This window comes from Lissotriton helveticus, chromosome 3_2 (genome assembly GCF_964261635.1).
Source record: "Lissotriton helveticus chromosome 3_2, aLisHel1.1, whole genome shotgun sequence".
Lineage (NCBI taxonomy): Eukaryota > Metazoa > Chordata > Amphibia > Caudata > Salamandridae > Lissotriton > Lissotriton helveticus.
This window is the reverse complement of record NC_136062.1, coordinates 294,186,716-294,213,031: the sequence shown is the minus strand read 5'-3', so window position 1 is coordinate 294,213,031 and position 26,316 is coordinate 294,186,716. Positions and strand designations below refer to the sequence as shown.

General features: G+C 48.6%; 1 protein-coding gene across 3 annotated transcripts in view; it reads left to right on the top strand.

The window, feature by feature from the left end:
• RAB8B (RAB8B, member RAS oncogene family) overlaps positions 1 to 26,316 on the top strand; it is a 245,432-nt gene that overhangs the window by 125,271 nt on the left and 93,845 nt on the right. For all 3 annotated transcript variants that reach the window (XM_078685272.1, XM_078685273.1, XM_078685274.1), the window contains exon 5: positions 6,413 to 6,502. In XM_078685272.1, the coding sequence (XP_078541398.1) occupies positions 6,413 to 6,502 (90 nt within the window). The remainder of the gene's footprint in view (positions 1 to 6,412; positions 6,503 to 26,316) is intronic.

The following is a 26,316-nucleotide window of genomic DNA, read 5'->3' as shown; positions in this document are numbered from 1 at the left end:
TGGGCGTTGACATACCACCATTTGGTGTCCTTCGTGACGTCGACGTGCTTCCTCCGGAAGTTCCCACTTTGGCCGCCATCTTCAGATTCTTTTTTCTGCCGTTGGATCTGGATGGTTGCCGAAGAGTTCCAAAGTTTTGGTAGAGGAATCCCGCAAATCAAAGATATTCGAAGAAAATCAAGTTTTTCAGCTACACTGGACTACAGGTCAGGTACCCGAAGCTACGAGGGAGAAGTTTTAACAAACAAAACCTCGATGTTCGGAGAATGCAGTCGCAGGGGGCTCCCTGAGAGCGGGGATGGACAAAACACTGTTCAAGTTTTGCACCAATTGCCACCACAAGTATGCCCAGAAGGATCAGCATCCAGTCTGCAACCTCTGCCTGCCGCTCGACCACAGAAGCGAAGACTGCAACACCTGCCTAGCGTTTACACCCAAGACCCTCAGAGTAAGGGAAAGGCAGAGAAGGGCGAACCACAACATGCAGGGGCCACCTCCATCGCTCCGAGACTTGGGCCTCTCCAGTGGGGAAGAGAACAACATAGCCTGAGGACTGCACGGTCGTCGAGGTCCATAAGAAGACGTCGAAGGAGGTAAGGGAGTCGTCGATGCCTAAATATCCTAGTGACACTCGAAAGAGTAAAGCAAAAGCCCCGAGCGACACGCAAGGTGAAGCTAAGTCCTCGAAGGGAGCTCTGCCGCCGAAACACTCGACGAAAGCAACAGCCTCCAGACGGATCCTTTGAAAAGTACTCCCAATCTGCGAAAACCCTCAGACGTCGTAGGTTGCACCTGAGAATGACACTTCGGCACCGAGGAAGGAAGGGACGACATGGTTGTGGACTGTCTCGAAGAGAAGCGCTCCAACCCTCAATGCTGAACATGCCGCTGAGATGGAGAAGAAGAGGCTCGAGGCTGAAATGACGAGCATACTACAGCATAAAAAGGACTGAGACGAGAAGATGAGCCAATACACCATCCCGCGTTCGAAGCCGAAGTGGACGATGAAGGCGCGGAACAGCCAAAAACGCCCGAACTAGTCGAGAAACTTGGAGAAGAAGACTACTATTTCGAGGGAGAAGGCAACGAAGATCTGCAATCCTACTGGGACTCTACGTCCTCAGAGGCACAAGACGTGGAATGGCAAGATCTCCTCGCCGGAAGAAGGCGTAGACACTTACCCTTCGAGGCCCTCGCCACCAGACGACATAGGGATCTACAACATGGTCGTACAGAAGGCTGCACAGACTTAAGGAGTGAAAATGGAGGAGGAGAAGCCCAAGGCATGTTTCCTCCTGGAAACTCTGCCTCATCCGACTAGGAACCAATTCCTGCCCATGCTCCCTAGTGTGCTGGACCAGGTAAGAGAGGCCTTTAAGGAGCCAGCAGTATGCAAAGCTGTGACACCTAGAACGGAGAAGAAGTACAAACATTCTTCAAAGGATCCTGCATACATCCAAGGGTCAGTGCCAGCCGATTCCATAATTGCAGCAATGGCTAGGAAGAGGGTTAATGTTCCCACGAATGCAGGACAACCTCCAGACAAGGTGAGTAGGAGGATGGATCTCACAGGGAGAAAGGTGGGGAGAAATGTGGCAATACATTGGCGCATTGCAAATTCCAACGCCCTGATCAACAGGCACGCATACCAACACTAGGATGAAGTGGGGCCGCTCCTAAAGCATCTACCAGATCAGTACCAACAAAGGGCAGCTCACCTGGTAGAAGAAGGAAAGAACATGGCAAACACATACCTGAAATCGGCATTGGATGCTGCAAAAACATGGAGCAGGCTAATGATTGGAGTGACTGAGAGAAGACGTGCATGGCTCAATTTCGAGATTCAAACCAGAGGCACAAAGTAACATCTTAAATACACCCTTTAATGGAGAGCAACTGTTCGGCACACCAGTGTACGACAAGTTGACGTAGCATAAGAAGGACAACGAAACAGCAAGGTCCATGGGAGCATTGCAGTTCAGGAGAATGAGAAGAGGCACAAGGAGGCCAGGTGGTAGAAGTGGTGGCAACGTGCTGACCACATCACACCAAATGTTCCAGCAAGGCTACCAAGGGAACAACCAAGGCCAGCAGCAGCAGCAGCAAAACTGGCAGTACCAACCCCGGGGGACAGTCCTTTCGAGGGCGCGGAAACGGACGAGGACAAACGCAAAAGGAGGACAACCGCCCTCAACCAAGTGACTCCGCAATGCAATAGGCCCCCACCCTAGCAAAACCTTGCGCTGAGCGGAAAGACTAAATGAAATAAGGCAGCCAAACGTTTAACAACCAGCAGTTTCTCGAACACTCAACACCGGTAGGGGGAAGGATAAGAGACTTCATCCAGGAATGGAAGAAGGTCACATCGTGCAAATGGATACTAAACATCATAGGATACGGATACTGTTAAGAGGTAGAAAGAAAACGGAAAACCGAGAAGAAAGGCACACTCAGCAAAGGAGCTCTCGCTCTTGCAGCTAGAGGCGCAAGAATTGTTCAGCAAGGAGGCAATATAGGTGGTACTGCAGAACCAAAGGAACAAGAGGGTTTACTCAATGTACCTCCTAGTGCCAAAGGTGGACGAAACGCTAAGACCTATGCTAGATCTGAGGTTCCTGAACAAATTCATAAGGACTCAAAGATTCAAGATGACCTTCCTACAAGAGGTAATACCTCAAATACAGCAATGAGACTTAATGGCTACTATAGATTTAAAGGACGCATACTTACACTTCTCCATCAACTGCAAACACAATCGCCTACTAAGGTTTGTGATCAACCAAAGCCACTACCAGTTCACAGTACTGGCATTCGGCCTGAAATCTGCACCAAGGGTGTTTAAAAAATGCCTAGCAGCTGTCGCAGCACACCTACGAAATCAAGGGAGACGCGTATACCCCTATCTCGACGACTGGCCCGTAAAAGCAAGTTCGTATGCTCAAGGCAAACTACACATCCAGCAGGTCATACTAACGTTTGACAGGAATGGGATTCATTGGGAGACATCGTCATCAGAACCAGAGCAAATCAAGTTATTCCTAGGAGCAGAGATCGACCCCATCAACAGGCCAAAGTGTTTCCGAGCAGGAAGAGAACATTGGCGATACTGAAGGAAACGTGTCATTACCAAAATGGACAATATCTGACCGTGAGGACGTGAGCAAGCTGATGGGAATGATGGCGTCATGCATTCACCTAGTCCAAAATATTCGACTACACTTGAGGCCATTCCAGGAATGGATACAGCTGCAATGGTCACAGGCAACTGGGAGTTGGGAAGATTTAGTGGTTTTCACACAAGCCGTGCACCAGGCAATAGCGTGGTGGAACAAACAAAACATATCACAGTGGAAACCATTCACACAACCAACTCCAACAGTGACCATCACGACGGATGCCTCCCAGCTGGGGTGGGGTGCGCATATGCACAAGCTCAAGGTGAGAGGGCTATGGTCGCAACAGGATGCGGTCAAGCATATCAATTACCTGGAACTAAAAACAATGTTCCTAGCCCTGAAAGCTTTTCAGAAGCAGCTATACGGAAACAGGGTGTTTGTCCAAACAGACAACACCACGACTATGTTCTACGTAAACAAGCAGGGGGGGGACACAGTAGCACCATCAAGGCTAACACAGGAGATATGGACATGGGCCAACCCACTAAGGATAGACCTGCTAGCAATACATCTCCCAGGGAAGGACAACGTGGAGGCTGACTGACTCAGCAGGGAGACGTCCGCATCCCACGAATGGGAGATGAACCAACAGGAATTACAGAGAGAGTATTCTGGAAGTGGAGGTACACCGCAAATAGACCTATTTGCAATACACCAAAATGCAAAATGCCAACACTTCGCAACCAGACCATCGATCACAAGGGAATGCGGCATGGATAAGTTGGTCAAAGACATTTGCATATACTTTTCCCCCGATCCCACTGATTTTATTTATTTTTAGCATTTGTAGAGCTCACTGCAACCCTGCGGGCATCCTGGCGCTGAGACATAAGGAGAGAAGGCTGATGTGAAAGGTTACATGGCTGGGTCAGAGGATCAGACTTTGGGGAAGAGCCATGTCTTGACTCTCTTACGGAACAGCATTTGGTTCTGTCTACTTCTAATTTCCAGAGGAAAACTGTTCCAAAGGCGCAGCTGCCACGCCGAAAGCTCTTTCTCCCGCGCCCCTAATCCCCCATCCCCCAGGGTTGCTCTCTTTATCCTGGGAATCCTGGCAAAGCTAGCAGAGGATGAGCGAAGGTTGTGTGTAGGTACATACCATTGGAATCTGTCTTGGATCAATTTGGGCCCCTGTCCATGAAGAGCCTTGAACATAAGGATTTGAACAGAATCCTTTGAGTCACTGGAAGCCAGTGCAACTCCGCCAGCGCTTGTGTTGTCGAGGATCGGCATGCTCTGGTCAGAGCAAGCTTTGCTGCTGCCGCCTGGATACTCTGGAGTCTAGCAATCCGATATCCCGAAGACTCGAAGAGCAGGGCATTGCAGTAATCCTGTCGGCGCAGTATAACGCTCCTTACTACCGTGGTTCTTGCCTGGACTGGCAGTAATGGTAGCACTTTCCGGAGTCCTCGGATGAGAGTATAACAACCTCCCACCAGTTTGTTGACATGGGACTCTAGATTCAACTTTTCATTAAAGCTGACCCCCAGATTGCGTACTGTACTCACTGGTGTCAAAGGGCCATCTGTGGTTATTGGACGAAAGTCAGCTGGTAGTCCTCGAGGGATCCCACTTACCTTACAGTGTAGAACCTGTTTTCTTGCTGTTGGATTGAAGCGAGTTGTCCCTCAACCATTTCACCATTTCAAGCATACATGCGTGTAAACTTTCCAGGGAGTACGTATGGTCGCCGTCCAGGGACACCATGAACTGGGTGTCATCGGCGTAATTGACCACGCTAATGTTATGCGTTTTTACAATCTCCAACAGTGGTCGCATATATGCATTGAAAAGAATGGAGCTGATTGAGGACATCTGAGGTACCCCGTGTTCATTTTTTACAAACTCCGATTGATACTTAGGGAGCGCAAAACTACACCAACAGGTAAGAAACTATACGTTTTATGTAGTGTGAGCAAGACCTAAAGAGTTAACCCAGCACTTTGTGTTAGTATGTAGCACGTTTAAGAAAATTTACATACTGGAGAGTTTAATACATTTACATACATTTGCAAAAATTATATTTTTGTATTGATTCAGAGAAGCATGAAATAAGCAGGGGGCCAAGGGTTTGGTTTAGTCAAAGTCAGACGATTATAGACCGTACATCGGGAAATGGAATAGTCCAATATGGAGGAAATTGCCTTGGAACAGCATGATCTTTAGTTTGCCCTTGAAGGTGTCCTAAGAAGCCAGTCTTGCTTGTGAGGTTCAATACACTCTATGTGCACTTCCTGAAAAAGGCTTGTCCCTCACCAAAGTTGTTCAGTTTGTGGGCATGGTAGCGTGGAAAGGTCTTGAGGGCAGCTTAACAGGTGATGCAAGCACATTTTAAGAAACTTCTCACTGCTATTGGGAGCCATTTAAGTGTGATCACAAGATGTGTGATGTGTTCCTATTTTCTTACACCCTTGACCCTATCATCCACCACATTTAGGACTGTCTTTAGAGGGGCAATGTGCATTAGATGGAATTTTGACTGCATCGTCCTGCAACATCACTAAAGGAACACCATCTTTTAAATGATGTTGTTTAACTGTGTAATCTCTTCTCATCGGTTATGCATTGGTGATACTTCCTGGCATAAGCCCTTTTCAACCTCCTGTATATTGCACTCACCTCCTCCAAGTTATTTAAATCACCACAACAATACCAAAATCACCTTTCCGTTGTTTTTCGTGCTCCCATGCCATAATTAGCTGTGTTGTGCAAAGTGGCCACTATTCAAATTAATGGCAACAGTTTCCATCCTAGCCTACTGCTTGGTTGTTTCCAGCTAGTTGAGCAGGAGGCAGAACTAAGAATATTACCGGATGTGCCATGAAGGTCATTTTCAGCCTTTTACCCAAGGTTCTTGCCTCGATTTATTTTAAATTGTGTAAATCTTTAGCAAGACTCTAATGGGTTGTGAGTGAATTGTTCAGTGCATCTAAAACAAGTGGCATTTTGTTTACCTGCTTTTTGATTTCTATACTCTGAATAAACCATTATTTTATATTCCCAAAGTAGATAAATTGTAATGAGTAAATGTAGTTGATATTATGCAACTGGCCGAAACTTACCTCAAATCTGATTTACAGTCAGTTGTCTGGCCACGAAGCAGCCAATATTTTTCCGGTGCTTCTCATAAATTGGCAAGTTGGTTAGTGCTTAGAAACGGGCACTGATTTTTTTTAACACTCAGTTGTTTTTTTGGTATACTTTTAAGGTTGTGTTTTTTTTTCTTTTCCTTGTAGCATGCCTCTTCGGATGTAGAAAGAATGATTTTGGGGAATAAGTGTGATATGAATGAAAAACGTCAAGTTTCAAAAGAGAGAGGAGAGAAGGTAAGTGCTTCCATTGCACACAACTTTCATTTAATTGGAAATCTTATCTGTGCACTGTAAACTGATCCAGATGCTACAAAGACTGATGCTTTTGGCCTAATGGATGCATTATGTGTACATAAATTTTAAAAAAAATTAAACAATTGGAGCCTATAAACAGTCCAAGAAGTCAACTTTTTATTTTCATTTGAAAAAAGAAACGTTTTCTTTCATATAGGTCACCATAGAGTATAAGTGACCATAAAAAAGTTTTCTCAAACTTTCTTTTGAAATGAAATGGGATCACAAATGGGCTAAGTGGAATGTATCACGTGGTGAACTATGTGTATCTCCAATCTGTCGATCTGCGAGGCCAGATTTGGACACTGATCTTCTTCCCACCTAATTCTGTACAGAGAATGTGTTTTACTTCTTATAATGGTCCTGAGTCTTATTACCATTGTATCTTATTGCTCTGCGGCATCGCGGCCACCCATTGACTATCACAGCTGTTTAATAAAGAGAATTAAAAAAAAGGAAAAGAAAGATGGAATTAGTCAATATTCTGTAATAGCCAGAGCTCCTGCTCAGGGACCTCGCCTCTCCCCCTGCAGCTCCGCTGTTGAGTGTTGCTGCCTGTGGTGCAACGGTCTGTTCCTGACAGAGGTTTGAGGCCATGTGTGTGACCAGTTTTGCTGCTCAAGTTTTTCTCTGCCTTATACTGCTGTAATCCGCTGTGCCGTTTTGACTGTTTGAACTGTGCCTGTTATCAGTTTTCCCCCGTGTATTCTGCCTTTTTTCACTTGTTTTTTCTCTTCCCAGCCTGTTACGTTTTTTCCCCCGTGGATTCTGCCTTCTCGCTTGTTTTTTCCCTACCCAGCCCTCCTGCTTCGGCCCATCCCCAGCAGATTCCACGCTCCCACCTCCCAGCTGCGAGTCCCTCCCATTCCCTACTTAATGGGGTACGTGCCGCTGGCTCGCCAAAGCCAGGCCCGACCGCGACCAGCACCAAGGACCCTGGATATACGACTGACCACCGTTAAAACGCAACCAACCTCTTCGCACTCAACCCCGGAAGGAACATCAACTGCCAATGTTCGACGCCAAACTCCACCCACGACCAGTTCTCTTGCTGACACTGCCAACAATCCTTCAGCATCAACAGCACCCCTACCCACGCCAGAAGCTCGCACCACCAAAGCCCTGAAGTGCATCCTCCTCAACGTACGCTTCCTGCACACACGATAGAGATCTGGGACCTTCTCGCCAGATGTCTCCTTCTTTAAAGAAACCTGGACCAACTCTACTTCTGCCCCCGACATCGCCACAGCCAATCTGGACAGATACATGTTCCAGAGGAAGGACTCAGCCTGCCCCGTGCCAGTCACGTAGGAACTGGAACAAGGTCACAGAGGAGCACCTCAAGTCTACCCTCACCCATGACCCCCTTACCGCCACGAGCAACGCCAACTCCACAGATAAAGATCTACACCGCTGGATCACCAGCTGCTCAGACACGCTTGCATCCCCTCTGACACCCGGACACACACCTCCCCCGGAAGGCCGTCTGGTTCACCATTGACCCCCAAGAAGCCAAACGCGCCTGCAGATGTCTCGAAAAATGCTGTAGAAACAGCAAAACCAATGGAGACCTTAAAACCTACAAGAAAGCCATGACTGAATACCACCGACGTATAAGAACAGCTAAGTGGACCTTCATTCAGAAGAAAATCCACTCCCACGCCAGTAACACAAAGTGACGCTTCAACGTCTTACAGCAGTTCACCTGACCCTCCCAGCGAAGCCACAGACGTCACACCATCCCAGGACCTCTAACAAGCTTGGCTCCTACTTCTACCTGAAAATCAAGGCCCTCTACGACAACTTCAGCAAACACTCCTGAAACCACCCCCACCGATGATAGCCGTCCCACCATCACCACCTGGACCCCGGCCACCACCGATGACACCACAACTATGAACACCCACTCAGGAGCCCCCACGGAATCCTGCCCACCGCACATCTACCACAGAGACACCGCCACCATAGCACCTGAACTGTACTGCACAATCAACAGCCTCCTTCGAATCCGGCATCTTTCCCACGACTGAAAATGGTCTGAGGTCAAGCCCCTTATCAAGAAACCCTCTGCGGACCCGACGGACCTGAATAACTACCGGCCCATCTCGCTCCTTCCCTTTGCAGCCAAAATCACCGAGAGATTCGTCAGTGCCCAGCTGACCACCTACATCGAAGAGAATGCCATCCTTGACCCCTCCCAGTCCAGATTCCGCAGCAACCACAGCACAGAGACCGCCCTCCTCGCCTCCACCGACGACATCCGCATGCTACTCGACCAGGGCCATACCACCGCCCTCATCCTGCTAGACCTCTCCGCAGCCTACGACAAAGTCTCCCAATACACCCTTGCAACCAGACTCCATGACGCCGGCATACCTGGCACCTCCCTCGACTGGATCTGCTCCTTTCTCACCGGCATCAGACTACCACCATTCCCCTCCGAACTTAGCGATCAATGGAGTACACCTAGGATCATAGCTCAGCCACACGCTCATCAACATTACATGACCCCCATTGCCGCCATTCACCGACATCTTGGGCTTAGTATAGTATCCTACACCGACGAAAGCCAGCTCATCCTCTCCCTCACTAAGAATCCTGAAGTTACCAGACCCCGCTTCCAGGAAGGCATGAAGGACGTCGTAGTGTGGCTGAGCAGCATCTGCCTAAAACTCAAGACCGATCAATGCCGTCGCCTCGACTTGCTTCAACTCCCCCCGAAGCCAGAGAAATTGCCACTCACGTACTCCTAATCAGCAGACTGGACTACGGCAATGCCCTCTATGCCAAAATCAAAAAATCTCTCCTTCACAAACCCCAGACCATCCAGAACACAGTGGCCCGACGACTCCTCAGAACCCCACGACACGAGCACATGACCCAACACCTACGAGACCTCCACTGGCTCCCCGTCACGAAGAGAATAACCTTCAAGCTGCTCACCCACGCCTACAAGTCCCTCCACAACATTGAACCCAAATACCTCCACAAAAGAGTATCTTTCCCTGTACCCAAAAGAAACCTCTGCTTCGCCAACCTTACCCTAGCAGAAACACCACGCATCCGTTCTCCCAAATCGCGGAAAAGGCCTGAAGCAAGCTCCCAGTCAACATCAGACCCCCACACACCCCAGCACCTTGAGACCCTCACGGGTGAGTAGCGAGCTTCATCAACCCCTGATTGATTGATCAAAGTAATACTTCAGCTAATGCAACTGGCACTGTGCTTTTTTGTAAAAATGTTATTTAGATTTTGCAGGAAAAAGAAAAAGAGAAAAGAAAAACTTATACAAGCGGCAGTCCGGCCGGATGGCCCACACAGGGGGTGCCATGAAAAGCTCACACAAACAACAAATGGAGAGGATGCAAGGGGCATGGTATGGCAATAAAGTTCAGGTCTCAAGTCCAATGCATGCCAAGGAGTTAAGTGCTCGGATCCGTTCCAGTTCAGGAGACAGGCTATGAAAAAGTGCTGCAAGGGCTCATAGTCCCGACAACCCCCACGAGCTACATAGTGCCGCAACAGTTAACAAATACCCAATACTTAACTAGGTCCCCCGCCCCTCGGTGGTGACGACAACACACTCATACACTCCAAACCCCACATTCATGTACCCTGATTAAACCTGGAAGAGGTGAAGGGCGCGAAACGTGGATGGGCAGACCGCAGATGGCAGGCCTCGTGACAGGAAGCGGACCAGGGGACCCCATCGGAACAGGAAGTTTTTAAAATTGCCCAGGAAGATGTCCACCATTCTCGCCATGCTCAGCAGCCCCCATAATCGCGCGTGCCACAATGACGTAGCAGGGGCATTCGGTTTCTTCCAGGCAGCAGCCAACGTGAGCTTGGCCGCCCCCAAGCAGAGCCATAGGATACGTTTATCCGCTTTAGTTTGGGGTTCCAACAACGGGTCGCGAAGCCCCAACAGAACATGAGCCATCGAATCCGAGATCGGATATCCCAAGATATCCTTGATATGGGACAGAATTTCAGCCCAGAATGGGCGAATGATTGGGCAATCCCACTAAATGTGGCGGAAATCTCCCAATAATCCACACCCCCTCCAACACCTATCTGAAGAAGCCGGAAATATTTGATGGAGCTTGGACGGGTAAAGATGCCAATATTGCATGGTCTTCAAGTGTGCCTCCTTAAGGCTCACCGAGTGGTTATGCGCCGAGATGTCGCGCCAGAGGCTTTTCCATTCGTCTTCGGAAATGTCTTGGCCCAAAAGGACCTCCCAGTGTTCCATATAGCGGGGGCGTGGAGAGACCGTAGTGGCCAGCAGCAGTCCATACAGGAAGGAAATCGTCCCTCTCATAGTGGAAGTGCGTAGGAGAAAGGACTCGAATGGTGAAAGTGGTCGGGTGGCGGCATCGCCTACACCCGCCGATGTTGCCCAGTGGAGAAGCTGGGTGTGGCGGAAGCGTTCAGTGGCCGGGATCCCATAGTCACGCATGCAGTTGTGGAACGTAAGGGGTGCCACTCTATGGAACAAATGCGTGAGCGCCCGACAACCTCCCTCTCTCCATAACCTGAAGGGTCCCTCCTGCATCGCCGGCGGGAAGGCCGGGTTAAAGTGAATGGGAGTAAAGGGGGATGGAAACGTGGTCCAGCGATCATCGCTGGAGACCGTGTCCCACACCTTCAGCACTGTGCTAGTGGGGGTGCTAATGTAGGCATTCTTGGGCCTGTCCGCCTTAGGCTTCCAGACCAAGTCCCAGATCGATCTCCCAGCCACACTCCTATCCATATGCAGCCAGTGTTTCTCTGAGAACTGCTGGGACCATTCTACCAGCACTCTCAGCTGCGCGGCTCTATAGTACAAGAGCATGTCAGGAAACCCCACTCCGCGGTCGACGTAGCGTCGTGAAGGGGATGCGTGCCCGTCCTCCCTGCCAGACAAATCTCAGCATCAAGGTTTTCAAGCGCCGGAAAAAGTCCACCTCTATAGGGATGGGAAGGGCCTGAAACAAATATAGGAACTTGGGTAGAAGGACCATCTTAAGGGCATGGATCCTGCCAAGCCATGAGAGAAATTTTGGCTTCCACCGGTCCAGCTCTGCTCGTATCGTAGCTAGCATTGGGGGGAAGTTAGCCGAGAATAAGGATCCTACGGTAGAGTTCAAATGAACTCCCAGATATAACAAAGAGGTGGACGCCCATGGTAGTGCCGTGAGCGAGCGCACCCGCTCCACTTCTGCTGGAGGAAGAGTTAAATTCAGTATGTAGGATTTGTCAAAGTTGACCTTGAACCCAGCTACCGCCTCAAATTGGGATAGGACCACCTGAATATGCGGCAGTGATTGAGCCGGATCCCCCACCGACAACAACACATCGTCTGCAAAGAGGGAAATTTTATGCTGTTCACCCGTAAAGGGAAGACCTCCGATCTGTTCCCTCCCCCGCACCGCGAGCGCCAAGGGTTCGATACTCAAGGCAAAGAGGAGAGGGGAGAGAGGACATCCCTGCCTCGTCCCCCCGTGAGTGAGGGAAACAGGCAGACCGATGCCCGTTAATCACCACCCTCGAGCTGGGGCTGCTATAATTCGCCCGAATCATGGTGATGAACTGGTGCGAAAAGCCAAAAGCGGCCAGGGTGCGAAACAGGAACCCCCAATCGACACGATCAAAGGCCTTCTCCGCATCCAGCCCCACAAGTATCGCCGGGATGCGGAACCTGGTGGCCTTCTCTATCAAATGTATTACCTGTCGCAAGTTGTCATGCGTCTGCCGTCCCTTAATGAACCCGGATTGGTCCGGATCAATGATGGCCGGCATGAGGTTCTGGAGCCTGCGGGCAATGATAGAGGAGTACAATTTTGCATCCACATTGAGGAGTGCTATCGGGCGAAACGACGAGCATTTGGAAAGATCCTTTCCCGGCTTGGGAAGCACGGTGATCACTGCCTCGGCCATAGTCCCAGAAGTCTTCCCAGTGACTGCCATTTCGTTGAAAAGGGAGACTAGGTAATCGCTCAGTTCCGTCGCAAATGATTTGTAAAAAAGAGCAGTATAGCCGTCCGGTCCCGGAGCCTTGTGAGGTTTCAGGGCCGTAATAGCCTCCAACACCTACGTTCTAGAATTGGGGGCCGCCAAAAGCTCGTTCCATTCCCTAGAGACCTGCGGCATGGGAAGGTCTGCCAGGAACGTATCCTGGGCTCCGCTATCTAAAGAGTCGCCCTTGTACAGTGCAGCATAGAATCGACCAAAGGTGTTCGCTTTGTCCTCGTCTCGATGCTGCAAGGCTCCCCCCGAGTCCTGGATCCCTCCTATGTATTCCTTCTCCCTTTTGTCTCGGAGCTGGCGGGCCAAGTGCCGTCCTACCTTGTTCCCTTGTGAGTAGGAAACGCGCCGCAACCGCAAGAGGGTGAACTCAGCTCGGTTGGTATAATGAGCCTTCAATTTTCCCCGAACAGCCGTTAGGGGTCGGAGGGTTACTCGGGACGGGTTCGACTTGTGTGCCCGTTCCAAGACGGCGAGCTCTTCTTCCAAATCCTCCCGTTCCTTTCTCCTCAATTTGTTGAGATTTGCATTAAGGCTGATGCAAGCGTCCCTTAACGAGGCCTTGCAAGCGTCCCTTAACGAGGCCTTGCAAGCGTCCCAGGTATTGAACACTGACGTGTCCGAGGTCGGATTAAGAGTCAGGAAGTCTCTGATAGCCTTCCGTAGCTCCTTACAGGAGGTATCGTCCCTGATAAGCGCCGCCGGAAAATACCATCTCCGGAGGCCATCTCCCTTCACCGACCATTGAAGCACGAGGACCAGTAAGCTATGATCTGACACAGAGAGCGGAAAAACCCTGGAATCACGGACATCTCCCCTGAGTACCTGGCTCAAAAAAATGTGGTCTATGCGGGAGTAGGACGGGTGGACGTCGGAGAAGAAGGTATAATCTCGGGCCTGAGCATGCACAGCGTGCCAACCATCAATCAGCCCCAGATCCCCCACCCGGTTTTTCGTCTCAGCGGAGAAGACACCGGAGTCCGCCCTCTGAGCGCGAGAGCAGTCCAGGTCTTTGTCCCAGACCATATTGAAGTCACCCAATAGGAACAAATGCCCCTCAACAAATTCCCCCACCTTATCCAACAAACCCTGGAGAAAACTGTTCTGCTGGGCATTGGGACTATACACCACCACAAACGTCCATGCAACATCCCCTTAACCATCAACCAGCGACCTTCCTTGTCACAACACACCCCCACAGGTTGGAAGTGGAGAGTTGCCACCCCTCTGTGTTTGGTGGAGGCAGAAGACCTGTAGATGAGGGGAAATTGTTTATGTCGGAGCCGTAGCTCATCCCTGCGCGCCAGATGGGTCTCCTGGAGACCCACCACCTCTAAGTGATGGTCCAACAAGTATTTCCAAAGTTTTTGGCGCTTCTGCGGGGTGTTGAGACCCTTCATGTTCCATGTGCCGATGCTAAGAGGCATGAGGAGACAACACACCCCACTGCCTTGCAGTCGCTAAACCAACACACCCCTGCCCCCCTCCCTCCGCAAACATCCAGACAACCCAGCCCCCCAGCAAAAGGTAGAAAGTCCTAGTCAGGCCACCACACCGTAGATCGCAGCCGTTCATCAATGCGATATCCAGAGACCTATGTAGCGCTCTCCCAGGGGAAGCAAAACTCACAACAGGCACAAGCAACCATCGGTCGTCACCACCATCCATCCCACCCCCACCCCCACCCACATCCCAACTCCCCCCCCCCCCCTTCCCCCCTCCCCCAAGGCCCTCCACCCCCCCCCCCCCCCCCAACAAGCAAACAAACCACAGAGATATACTCAACAGTCCCAGAGGATAGTAGTCCGAAGAGACCTCCTCTGGACGGGGTCGGGACACCACTGACTGGTCCCCCAGGGCCTCGGATCGGGGGGTCTTCTCAGAAAGTACAAACATACCCCCGATACCTGAAGTCACGTGCCCCTCCGGCACCATCGGCCATTGTCCCAAGGATTAGGTCGCTCCGGAACTCTGCTGGGAAGAAGCCAACGTCACTGAGGCCACTGCTGCTCCTCTCTCCTGCAGGCTTAGCGTGCGATCAGGTCTTCTGCGATCCGTCTCCGAACCCACTCTATGCCACGAGGATGACCGTCGTCGCCTCCTTGAAGGTGAATTGCCAGCCGCTGGGGTAGGAGCTGCGTCATCAATTCCCAGAAGATCTTTTGCTGCTTGAAGGAACGGGCCTGTACCAGCCTGTTCTGCCATCGAAAGACGATGCGAAAGGGGTGACCCCACGAGTAAGGAATGTTGCGCTCCCTTAGGAAGGCGGTCACCGGGCGGAACTCGCGCCTCTTCTGGAGCGTCGAAGCCGCCAAGTCCTGATAAAGTTGAGGGTGGTGCTCTCGGAATTGCAGGAACGGAAGGTCCCGCGCCTTCCGCAGGATACGCTCTTTTAGCTGGAAGTCGTGCACGCAGACTAATGTCAGGGGGCGGCCCTCCTCCCCGTATGGGCAGACCCACCCTGTGGATTCTGTCCATCTTGATATCATGCAAGTCCTCCTCACCGAGTATCTGCAAGAAAAGCGCCTGCACATAGCCTCGTAGGTCACCCGCCTCACCATCCCACGGCACCGCCCGTATACGGATGTTGTTTCGGCGGGAACGGTTCTCCAGATCCTCCGCGTGAGCCTGGAGGTCCAAGTTCTGCTCCGTGAGACGAATCACATCCTGTTGCAGTTGGTGGACATCGTTCGCCATGCTCAGATCATGGTCCTCCAGGGTGGCCACCCTCTCTCCGATGCCGTCCACGTCTCTGCGTACCTCCCGGAGATCCGACGCTAGTTGAGTCCGGAGCTCAGAGATGTCCTCCTTTATAGATGAGAACAGTTCCGTCATGAACGCCTTGGTCGCAGGGGCCTCATCATCAGAGTGCCCGGAGGATGCGCTAGGGCCCCGCGACGCCGGTTGTTGGGATCCCTTGGGCTGGCCATCCTTGCCGGGTTTCCCTCTGCGCTGCGAAGAAGACATCGTCGCACCCCCAATCCGCCTGGAGTCCAGCCCAAAGCAAGAAGGCACCGCTCCACAGAAAGCTGCCTCGCCGAGGTACCTGCACTCAGCCCCAGTCCAGGACACAGCTCCCGTGCTTCCCAACCTACGAAGCCTCTCAAACTTGTACTGCGGACGGCGCAGATGGAGCTCCGATTGTGAAACGGAGGGCTCCTCCAACGAAATGCAGATCAGCAGCCACCTCCACAGTGTCCCAACCGCCTCGCGGGCCCAGATGGCACGCCAGTGGGGGCCCGGCCAGGATAGGTACTACTCTCTGCGCATTGACGACCTCGCCGGCCCGGCATGCCCCCCACGTAGGCAGGCACCCTCCGCAGCGCCAGTCCAGGCGCCCCTGCAGGTATGCTCCGCAGGATCCGGGACACCAGTGCAGGGCCGGGCAGGCCAGCGCAATCCTCCGGTAGGTAGAGCGGCCGAGACACACCACGTGGCTGTTCAAGTAATGGGTCCCAGAGCCGGCAACAGGAGACGTCGGCAAGTCCCTCACGTGGGTCCGAACCGGGCGGGGACAGGGTAAGTATGGGGCAAAGTACTCACTCAGGCTCAGCCCCCTGCTCCCGCATCCGCTCGAGCCCCCTCAGCAAGCGCCCCTCTGAAGTGCACTCCTCGCCGTCACTCCGCCCAGTTCAGACCGAGCAGGCCCAGAAGCCGCGGCCTCGCGTAGAGCGCCCGGCCGGGGGTCACCTCTCCACACGCTCAGATTGTCCTGCTGTATGCCCCCACCGGAGCACCGCCACAGAGCGCCGGCTAAAAGCGCCGACAGCACAGCCCAGGGTCCGCTGCACGCTCACGTCGTCTGGGGCTCCGATGAACACTCGAGTCGCGGCCCCGCAGCAGCTCCCACTGCGACTCAACGGTCAGGCCGACGTCCGTCTCTGAGCACCCTCGCCGCCTTCCTCCTTCAGCACTGCCGCCTCGGGGCAACGGAGCACCGGCAATGGCACAGCGTCGCAGGGAGAGGTAAGGACACACAGAAGACCGCTACTGGGCACCCTAAAGGCTCGCTTGACAAAGCTATAGAGGGCCAGGCGCCGGAGGGACACAGAAGAACGTCCTACTCCGCCGCCATCTTGGCCACGCCCCCGGCACTGTGCTTTTAAGAACTTCACAGTACACTCGGTATCCCATCATGCCCCACTGGTGACATTGAGTTTAGTATATTTTTCTGGCTGCTGGGAACAGGATCCTAGAGCAATGAGCTGTGCCTTTTTGGTAAAAAAAAAATACAGAGATAAGCTTTATTAAAACTTGTTTTCTGGATTTGACAAAATATCTTTTTAGGATTAGAGTAATTTGAACACCTTTTTCTGACTAAAAGTTGTAATTTTTCTGTCAATGCCTTCTTTTTTCGTGACAAGCCCTTCCTGTCAAATAAGATGGCGCTACCAGATCCAAAGAGAGCCTCTATCTACTGCCTTCCAGAAGATCACCAATCTAGCTTGTGCAGGCACTGTAAAAACCAGACTAGTAGAATATTGAGAGACTGGGGGAAATAATCTGTCTGCATGGACTACAGGAGAAACTGCAAGAAAAACAGGAGACGACTGCTGATTCCTCAAGTTGCCGTGGTGAAGGTCCGTCTACTGTCAGAGCACTTTCCTTCTGCTCCTAGAACTCAGCTAGAGGGCGATCCAAGAAGAGAAGGCATCCAGGGGAGAGATATTGGTCCCGATCAATGTCGAGGAGACCTACCGGTTTGCTGTTGAAAGGTACTCTGTCGCTGTTGATGCGCCATTTCACATAAATATAAGTGTCGGCGTCTAAATCCTCCATCAACAGCAAGACCACTACCATCTGGGACACCACCAAGGTTTACGTCGATGCACCCACCATCAAAGACACCGCCGTCAACTGCAAATCATCTCTACTCGACGTAGGTTCCCCCTCCGTTTACGTTGAATTCACGGTGCGCTACACATCAGTCGCGGTCAAGACCAACATCTGTGATGGCGAATTGTAGATCTTCACACCTCAGCTTGTCACCAGGATGGTTACAAGACTTGAGGAAACTGAAACTGGGGATACTCCTGGTTTGGATTTTTCTTGAGCATATTCACCCTAAAGGAACACACTGGAGACAGTCCGTTCTATCTCGTCGTCTCCTGTGCACATCTCATCTCCAAGACTGTTAGAAGAACCACTTATGTTGTGCCACCGGTCACACAGACCGCCTCCAAGTAGACCGAGTTCACAGAGAAAAAGGCATCAAACTCGCTCTAGATTTAGAAGACCATCTACTGAAAGATCGGACTCTTCTCATTCAAGACAATCGGGTAGAATATCGGCATGGTCACAATCTCACCATAGGAGATATTCGCCTTCAACCTTCTCAAGGTCTTTAAGAGAATACTCCCCAACCCTTCAAGTATAGACTCCCCAGGAAACCATCTCTCCACATTTAATGATCTATTTATGAGAGGGGCTACAAAATTGAGCATCTCATTGCCCACCACGACTACTTCAACTTTAGTAATTTTTTAGACTTTGCGTCAAAGAACCTCTTCTAGACCTCTGTTGCTTTTGGCCAGAGGTCTTTTGGAGCCATTAATGCAGCTATTCTTGACACCTGCATTTCTTAGAAATCTTTCTTTCAGACTTCTAAAGAAGTACAAACCACCGAATCAGGACCTCCCACCCCCTTTTGAATTTTTTCGTTACTATTTTAAGGCAAGACTCTATGCCGGATTCAGTGATTGTAGTAGCAGCTAAGAAAAATCACAAACAGTTGCTCCTACTTCTATTGCCCCACCATACAAAGAGAGCAAGAGGATGGACTTGTTGAGAAAAGAAATGTGGGGAACGGCAAATGCGACCACTCTCTTGGGAAGATGTGATTGTTCCTTGCGGAACTCTATACAAAAATACTCATGACTTGTCAGCACATGGGTATGTATTGGCATATCCACAAGACTCAACTCTTAGTTGAGACTGACCGACCTAAAACCAGAAGCGGAAACGGAGTATTGCTAATTTACCATTCTAGAAAAATCTACTCGCCCACTCCTAGTTGCGAGTATAATTTTATCAGGTCGAGCTATTTTTAGCACCTACTAGTCCCATCTGGTGAGTGAGTTTAGGCTGGAAAGGAGCAGGTGTTCTGTTCATTCAGAAAGTGAATGAGCAATAAAGATGCCATTAAATCTTGTTTTTATCTTGACACATTTTCTGTCTGTTCAAGGAAAGGGGTCAAATGTCAGTTTGTCTTTTTACTAACTGCTGTTTGGAAAATGGAGTTTATCTTTCTCTCTGTTACTGAGTTATACGTTTTTGTCAAATGAGTTGTCTGAAGATGTCGGTTATTTTTCTTCAACACATAACATTTAAATAAATAGCCTGTTAATTAATATTATTTTTCAAAATAGTGTGTTGAGAGCAGAGTGTAGGAGCAAAACAAACCAGAACACTTTACTTGGTGATATGCAAAAGACACATATTTGCCAAAACTCTATTTCCCAACATTACTGTTTGTACACTATATAGTTTTATCAGTAAAAAAAAAGGCATGTCGGTGGGAACGTTTGTGGCCATTTCAATGTAAAATCTGAGGATTACAAATGTGTGCTACCACTTCATGCTTTAGTTATAAACTTATTAAAAGTGATAGTTTTTAAACATGATCTGAGAAACATTCCTGCCCCCACCCTGATGACAATGCTGTACATGAACTAAGAGGCAAGTCAGGGGTCATGTGTCTAGATTTGTATTATACATCGAAATAAGTTTAGTCTAGTAAATCAAACGAGTTTTAAGTATAGCAGTCTTGCTGACTCACCCCTCACATATTTGAAGGTGCTCTCATATGTGATAATGAAGAAAATGGTGGCTCAATGAATTAAAATAGTTGCCCACGTTCACATAATTTGAAACCAGTTTATGGTTCAAGAGCATTACAAAAAGGTTGAGTAAATTATTTAAATCACTAGACCAGTAGGTCTAGTAAAAAAAATTATGATTTTTCGAGGCTTTCATTCTCAGGCTTAACATATTCGGCGAACACGCGGATGACGAAATGTCATAAATGAAGTCTGAAATGCACACCTTAAAAGCAGTTGACCTGGAGAAGAGAAAAGAGTTCAGAAGGCGATACAGGCTGTATGATGGGCGTTACTTTCCTCAAAGGGTTCAAACCCCTCCTTAGTTGCACCATCAGCAGCAACAAGCAAGGCAATTGTACTACCATGGGAAATCTTCTAGAGTGAAAGAACGTCTCCAACAACCAAATGCTTCCGCAGGAAAACCTCCAGCAAATCAGGATTTCCTTATTCTTCTTCTCTGCTGTCTACCCCATTAGGAGTGTAAGCAATTCTGTCCAAGAGTGCCGCCAACTAACCAAAGACAAGGAGTTCTTGAATATTCTGCAGAACCTATATTCTCTAAGTTTCCGATTCCCTCCTCCTTCAATACCATCAACCAAACCATCGGACTATCAGATCTGTTGCAAAAGAAGATCATTGCATTGATGCTGAAGAACGCAGTGGAGAATGTTCCACACTATCAAAAAGGGTGTTTACTCCCTGTGCTTTCTGGTTTGGAAGGAAAAACCCAAACAAGAATTCAGACCCATACTATACTTGGGAAACCTAAACAAATGCATAAAAAAGGAAAAGTTCAGGATGCTGGCATTTCACCAAATATATCCTCCGCTCCAACAAAGACTGATTAATCCACTGATTACTTCAAATAAGCAATGTGAGGAGCTTGCCTTGTTCTTTTCAAAAAAGGTTAAAGACCTCTATAAATGCTTTCCCACGGCCCACATGGGCTGCCTTGAGCTAACCAACAATGGCACAATGGTCACCTTAGAGGTTTTTCCTCAGATTGAACAGGACCGTTTACTCGCCCTCTGTGCTAAAATTAAGTCAGGCTTCACCGACTGTCCCACTGAAACCTGACCAATTCAGGAAAATCCTACCAACTATTTCTCCTCTTATTAGTCAAGTGATCAACAAATCGTTCAGTTCGGCGGTTGTGCCCACAGCATGGAAACAAGCTAGAGTGTTACCAATGCTTAAAGACCCTCTCTGGATGTTAACAAACATGAGAACTTCAGGCCAATTTCACTGCTCTATTGGCCTGATCCGGGAGACATATATTAATTCCGTCCTTTCAGAGCATTTGACCATCGATAATACGCTCGATCCCTCACAAAACTGCTTCCGGCACTGTCTGCACTTCTGGTGGTGACAGAACACCTTTGGCCAGCGTTGGACGCAGTACAGACATCGGCACTGATCCTTTTGGATCTCAGTGCCGCGTTTGACACTGTCCCACGCAATCCTGCTGTGCCGTTTGGAAGAGGCTGGTATCGGTGGCCTTGCATTGAAGTGGCTAGCGCCATTCCTTTCTGATAGGACCGATCAGGTGATTGCCCCCCCCCCCGTTCTCTTCATCTACCTTTCCCAATCAAACATGGAGTACCACATGGTACCTCTCTGAGCCCTCTGCTCTTTAATTCGTACGTACAACCTTTGGCTGTAATTGCCAAGAGCAGAGGACTGACGGTGGTCTCCTACACCGACGACCCTCAGCTGGTGGTAGCCCTCTCGAGCAACTCCAGGCACGATGCCGCTAAGTTTCAAGGTGATCTTGCGGTAGTTGCTGGATGGATGGCCGCTAACTGCCTCCAGCTGAACGCCACTAAGACGGAGGTGTTGCTGGTGGGAAAGGATCATGGGTTATGCAATGAGCATGGGTGGCCCATGAATCTAGGTTACCTCCCCACTCCCTAAACCGGTTGTAAAGCACTTGGGGTTTGGATGGACTTCTCTCTGTTTCCAGGCTCAAACGAAGAAGGTGGCAGGTACCAGTTTTGGTTTATTACACGGGCTTAAACCTATTTTAGGCTTCTTTGATGCCCCGACCAGACAGATCACAAGGCTTGAATGATGATCTGGGCTTGATTATGCGAACTCTCTGTACCGAGGGGCTAATAAGGCAGAAATACATAGGTTACAGAGAGTACAGAACGCCGCAGCTAGAGCTCTTTTGGGCCTGCGCAGTGTTTGCTCGGTGACCAGTACAATTCGCTGCCTTCATTGGCTGCCTGTGGCTCAACGGATCGAGTTTAAGGCTCTTTGTATAGCCTTTAAGATCCTGAAGCTCGCTTCCCCTAACATCTTGATGGATCTGCTCTCTTTTTATGTTCCCTCCCGTCCGCTTCGATCCACGGGCCAACATTTACTGGTGGTTCCCCGGGTCAGGAGAACCTGGGCCGGAGGCTGTTCCTTCCGGTATAGAGCTGCGACTCTTTGGAATTCCTTGCCCCCTCATCTTCGAGGCCTCAGCAATTTTGCTGAATTCAGGAAAGCTATTAAAACCTTTCTTTTTCCCATTGTGTATGCTGCTCCCTGATTTGCTGTTGCCCATTTGCTGTTAGCACCGGGACGCCTCTTGGCTGGGGCAGCTGTCGCGCTCTATAAATGTTTTAAATGAAAATAGAAAAATAGAAATTTTGACCTACAAGTTGCCTATTTAAGCTTACTGATCATAAATAAACATTGAAAAATCGTACTATTTGTAGTATGCTCCAAACGGTAACATTATTTACCACAAATCCTTTTCCCTGCAGGGTATTACAATGTGGTCGCTACAACTACTGCATTGTAACAGGGCATACCATTACTCCGCAAGTTGGAACACCGACTTGCGGAGGGGGCAGAAGGTGTTGGATTTAAAATCCAACATCTTCCCTACTGTGGCACATGCTGGAGTTGGAATAGTAGATTATACTATTCCAACATCCAGCGCACCCCCAGAGCAAGTCGTTACGATTTGCGTGGTAATGGTTTGTGTTACAATGTGGACGTTGTAATTGCATGCGGGGGAAAAGCATGCAGAATAAAGTGGCATATTCGCTCCAAACATCTTCAATTCACAGTTATACCGTTTGGGCTAGAGTCGGCCCCATGAGATTTTCAAGATGCACGATTTGAGTGCTATTCTGGATACCCAATCCTGCAAGTGTATCCTTCTGAGGAGATACTGTCCTAGCTCTGCCTGAAATGTCTCTGTTGCCAGCTCATCATCCTTCAGCTCGGTAGATCTCATCCCTAGTAGTCAGTGGCATCCTGCATAGTCCTAGTCCCCCATGCCTGACTTCACCTGAAACCACTGCAACAGTAGTGGAACCAGTCCTAGAACAGCTCGGAACAGAAACTGTCGCTGTCTTCACCCCAGCCTCTCCTGTGGTGAACCAAGTCGAGAAATCTAAAAGAGAGGAATTCCCTTATCTCTGGATCTCTCTACGCAAACTCTTGTCAAAGATGCTTCCCTCCAATGCTCACATGGATCATTTACAAACTCATGGAATATGGCTGAACAAGGAAGCGTCTTACCATATCAATCTCCGTGAACTGAACTGAGAACAGGTACCTAGCATTGAAGTCCATCCTTCCTACGATAAATACTAACTCCCTATTAGTTTAGATAGACCATACGATTCATTAACTGAACAAACTGGGATGGACACATTCCAGACCTCTGTCTCCCGAATCAAACACCATATGGAAACGGCCCATAGCCAGAAACCTAACAATTACAGCAGTTCACTTTCCAGGTGTTCATATTACAAAAAACAGGAATGGGGATATCCTTCAATAGACCTGTTTGCAGACACACAAAGCAAAAAATGCCAAGATTACGCCTCCAGATTATTACTAACTGGGGTCGAAGAGTAATGCCCTTTTGATCGACTGGCCAAGGACATTCTTTTAACGCTTTTCCATCAATCCTGCTTAGTCAGGCAGTCTTGATCAAGCTGTACAAATCCAAGACCAAAATGATTCTAATAGTGCCAGAATGGCCTTGTCAAAGGTGGTTCATAGATGTTCGAGCGCCCACATGAGGTTGCTGTGCAGGCAGGACTAACTTTACAAGTTGGGAGGTCAGATTCTCCATCCCAATATTCCATCACTGCAATTGACCACTTGGCTCCTCAATTTGTACAATATGGTCATCTAAAGCTCCCGCAAGACTGTATGGACATTTTGAGTGTGTCTAAGCATCCTTCCACAAGAAAATCCTACACTTCGAAATGAAAGATTTTGGCTTTGGTGTGTTCAAAACAATTTTGTTTTTTTGTAGTTGCAGGGTTTGTTACTACCTGCTTTATCTAGTAAAGTCTCATTTATAGTACTCCTCTGATCAGGTACACCTCGCTGCCATAACCGTCTTCAGAAAATCTTCTTCACAAATCTATTTTTTTAAATTCATGTAGTTACTAATTTCTCAGAGGGTATTGAGGTTTCCCCTCCAGTTAGAATTCCTTCTTCCTCATGGTAGTTTAACATTGTTTTATCTAAGTTAATGGCGGCCTCCTTTCAAAATTATTCACAAGGCTTCTTTACAACACCTTACATGGAAAACAGCTTTCTTAGTCTCAATTATTTCAGCTTGCAGAGCAAGTGAAATCGAAGCCCTGTGTATAAACAAGCCATATACAATGTTTCACAATAAGTGTTGTTAGGAGAACTCATCCTAGTTTTCTCCCTACTGTAGTCTCTGATTTCCACATTAATCAGACGATTTCTTTACCTACTTTTTTTTTTCAAATCTTTCAACTCTGACCGAGAAGTCTCTTCACTCCCTTGATGTCTCAAGTGTTGAAGTTCTGTTTGGATAAAACTAGAGACATACAAAATCAGATAGACTTGTCATAAATTATGGACCAGCAATAACCAGGTTGCCTTCTACAAAACAATCCATATCAAGATGGATAGTTTCTTGTTTAGTTTTTGCGTATTACTTGGCAAGGAAACCCTTACCTTTTAAGCCAAAAGTTCATTCTACTCTAGGTAAAGTGGCCACTATAGCTATTCTTAGGAATGTCCCTATTACAGATATTTGCAAAGCTGCGACCTGGAGGTCTATCCATACTTTCACTAGGCTCTATTGTCCAGATTCCGACTCCAGGGAAGATTCTCAAGTTGGACAGGAATTGTTGAGGAATCTTTTGGTTAATTATTGGAGTTGACTCTATTTCCTGTCCACTCTGTGAGGGATAGGCTTGCTATTCTATTCACTGCTTAAGACTATTAATAAGGATCCCCCGGAAGAGAAGGAAAGTTACCTGTAATTCTAGTTTCCTTCTAGGGATATCGTCATCCAAGTCATAAGCCCTCAATAGTCCAGCCCATTTGTGAGGACCCTGGATCACTTATAAAATACATAGAAGTCTAAATTACAAATTAGTTTTGTTTTGCCACACCTCATTCGAGATGCAGGAGACGTTCCGTTAAACGAAAATGCAGGAAGTGGTGAGCCAGGCAATCCCCTCCGAGAGCTTTGTCATGTCAGCAGTCTGGTTTGGCAAGTACCCTGTGATGTACTGTAGTCTTAGTGAGCTGTCACATTGGTTATATACCCCAGAAAGGGACATTTGAGGCATTGACCTCTTAGGATTGATCATTAGCAAAAGGTCCTAGGTCACAGCAAGGGGAACTGACATTTTGGACAGCCCTCTTGACTAGTCTATGATGTTGTTCCCCTTGATAATAGGCATATGGATAATAATTTGAATTGGACATTTGTCATTGGAGATTGCCCAGGATTTAAGCCTCCAGGTTGTTTACCTTCCATTGGTCACCCTGAGATGTGGTCAAGCCTTTTAAAACCCTTTTTTATATTCTATTTCTTCTGCATTTATTAAACCAAATGTTGACCCAAGTTTCTTGGTGCTAAGTTTGCGAAAAATTCAAGCCGAAAGCGTGAGGTAAGCAGCAATTCATCTGAGAGGTTAAAAAATAAGGTATTGAAATGTTTCTGAAAAGGAAGAAGGGCTGAGGAAGAGGGGAGTTTGTTCCACTCCATGGCGCGGAGTCCACAGAAAAGGCTTTATCTCTAAGTTTTGGCCAGATTTCTGGAATGTCCAGCAGAAAAGGGCCACGGAATGAGGCGGTACATAGATGTTGAATTTAGAGAACAAAAACTGAGGAGTGGAAGCATGGATTACCCGATGAATTCCGCAAGCAGCTGTGAATAAGGTCCCCAGCGTAATCGCTAACCAGTGCATTTGTTTGGGGGGGGGGGAGATTTACTTTGGGAAGTGGCAGATCAAACCGGTAACCCTGTTTTGTAACCGCTGTAAGCCCTTCAGTCTTTGTGGTTTGCATTTGGAATGGCATTTCTGAATGACAACGATACAAAATCTGTTTTTGGCTAATTTCTCCTCATAGATTTGCTTAGGGGTGTGCGGAATTCGCAGAGTTGACTGCATTAAAATTCCTACAGATTCCGCAGAATTCAGCGACTGGGCAAAATGGGCACCTGGGCTATTAACTTAGCTCCCCTAAAGTCCAAAAATCGTTGCGAGAATGCATTTTGCCTAGGAAAAGGGCGCTGCCAAATACCACTTGACGCTTTTGCATACTTTGAAGTGTTTAAAACTTTTAAGCACTGCAGAGTATGTAAGGACGCCAAGTGGTATGCAATGGATTCCAACATGTAGAAACCATTGCATAATTTTTTATTCCACCATCGGAGCAGCTGTAATTTTAATTCCTCAGTAATTCAGCATTACTAGAGTAATGCAGGATTGGCAAATATTCCTCCGATTCTGCCGGTGAATTTAAAAAGTCCACCCTGCCCTACGTTTACTGCACTGCTTGTGTATGTTGTGTGGTATACATTGTACATGTTGCTCACTATTCAATACATTTCTATGTTAGTATTACCTCTTGTGAAAGTACTTTCAGTCTCTAGCTAGTCAGATTATTGCCTTTCTCAACCCTTTATATGCTCTGTGT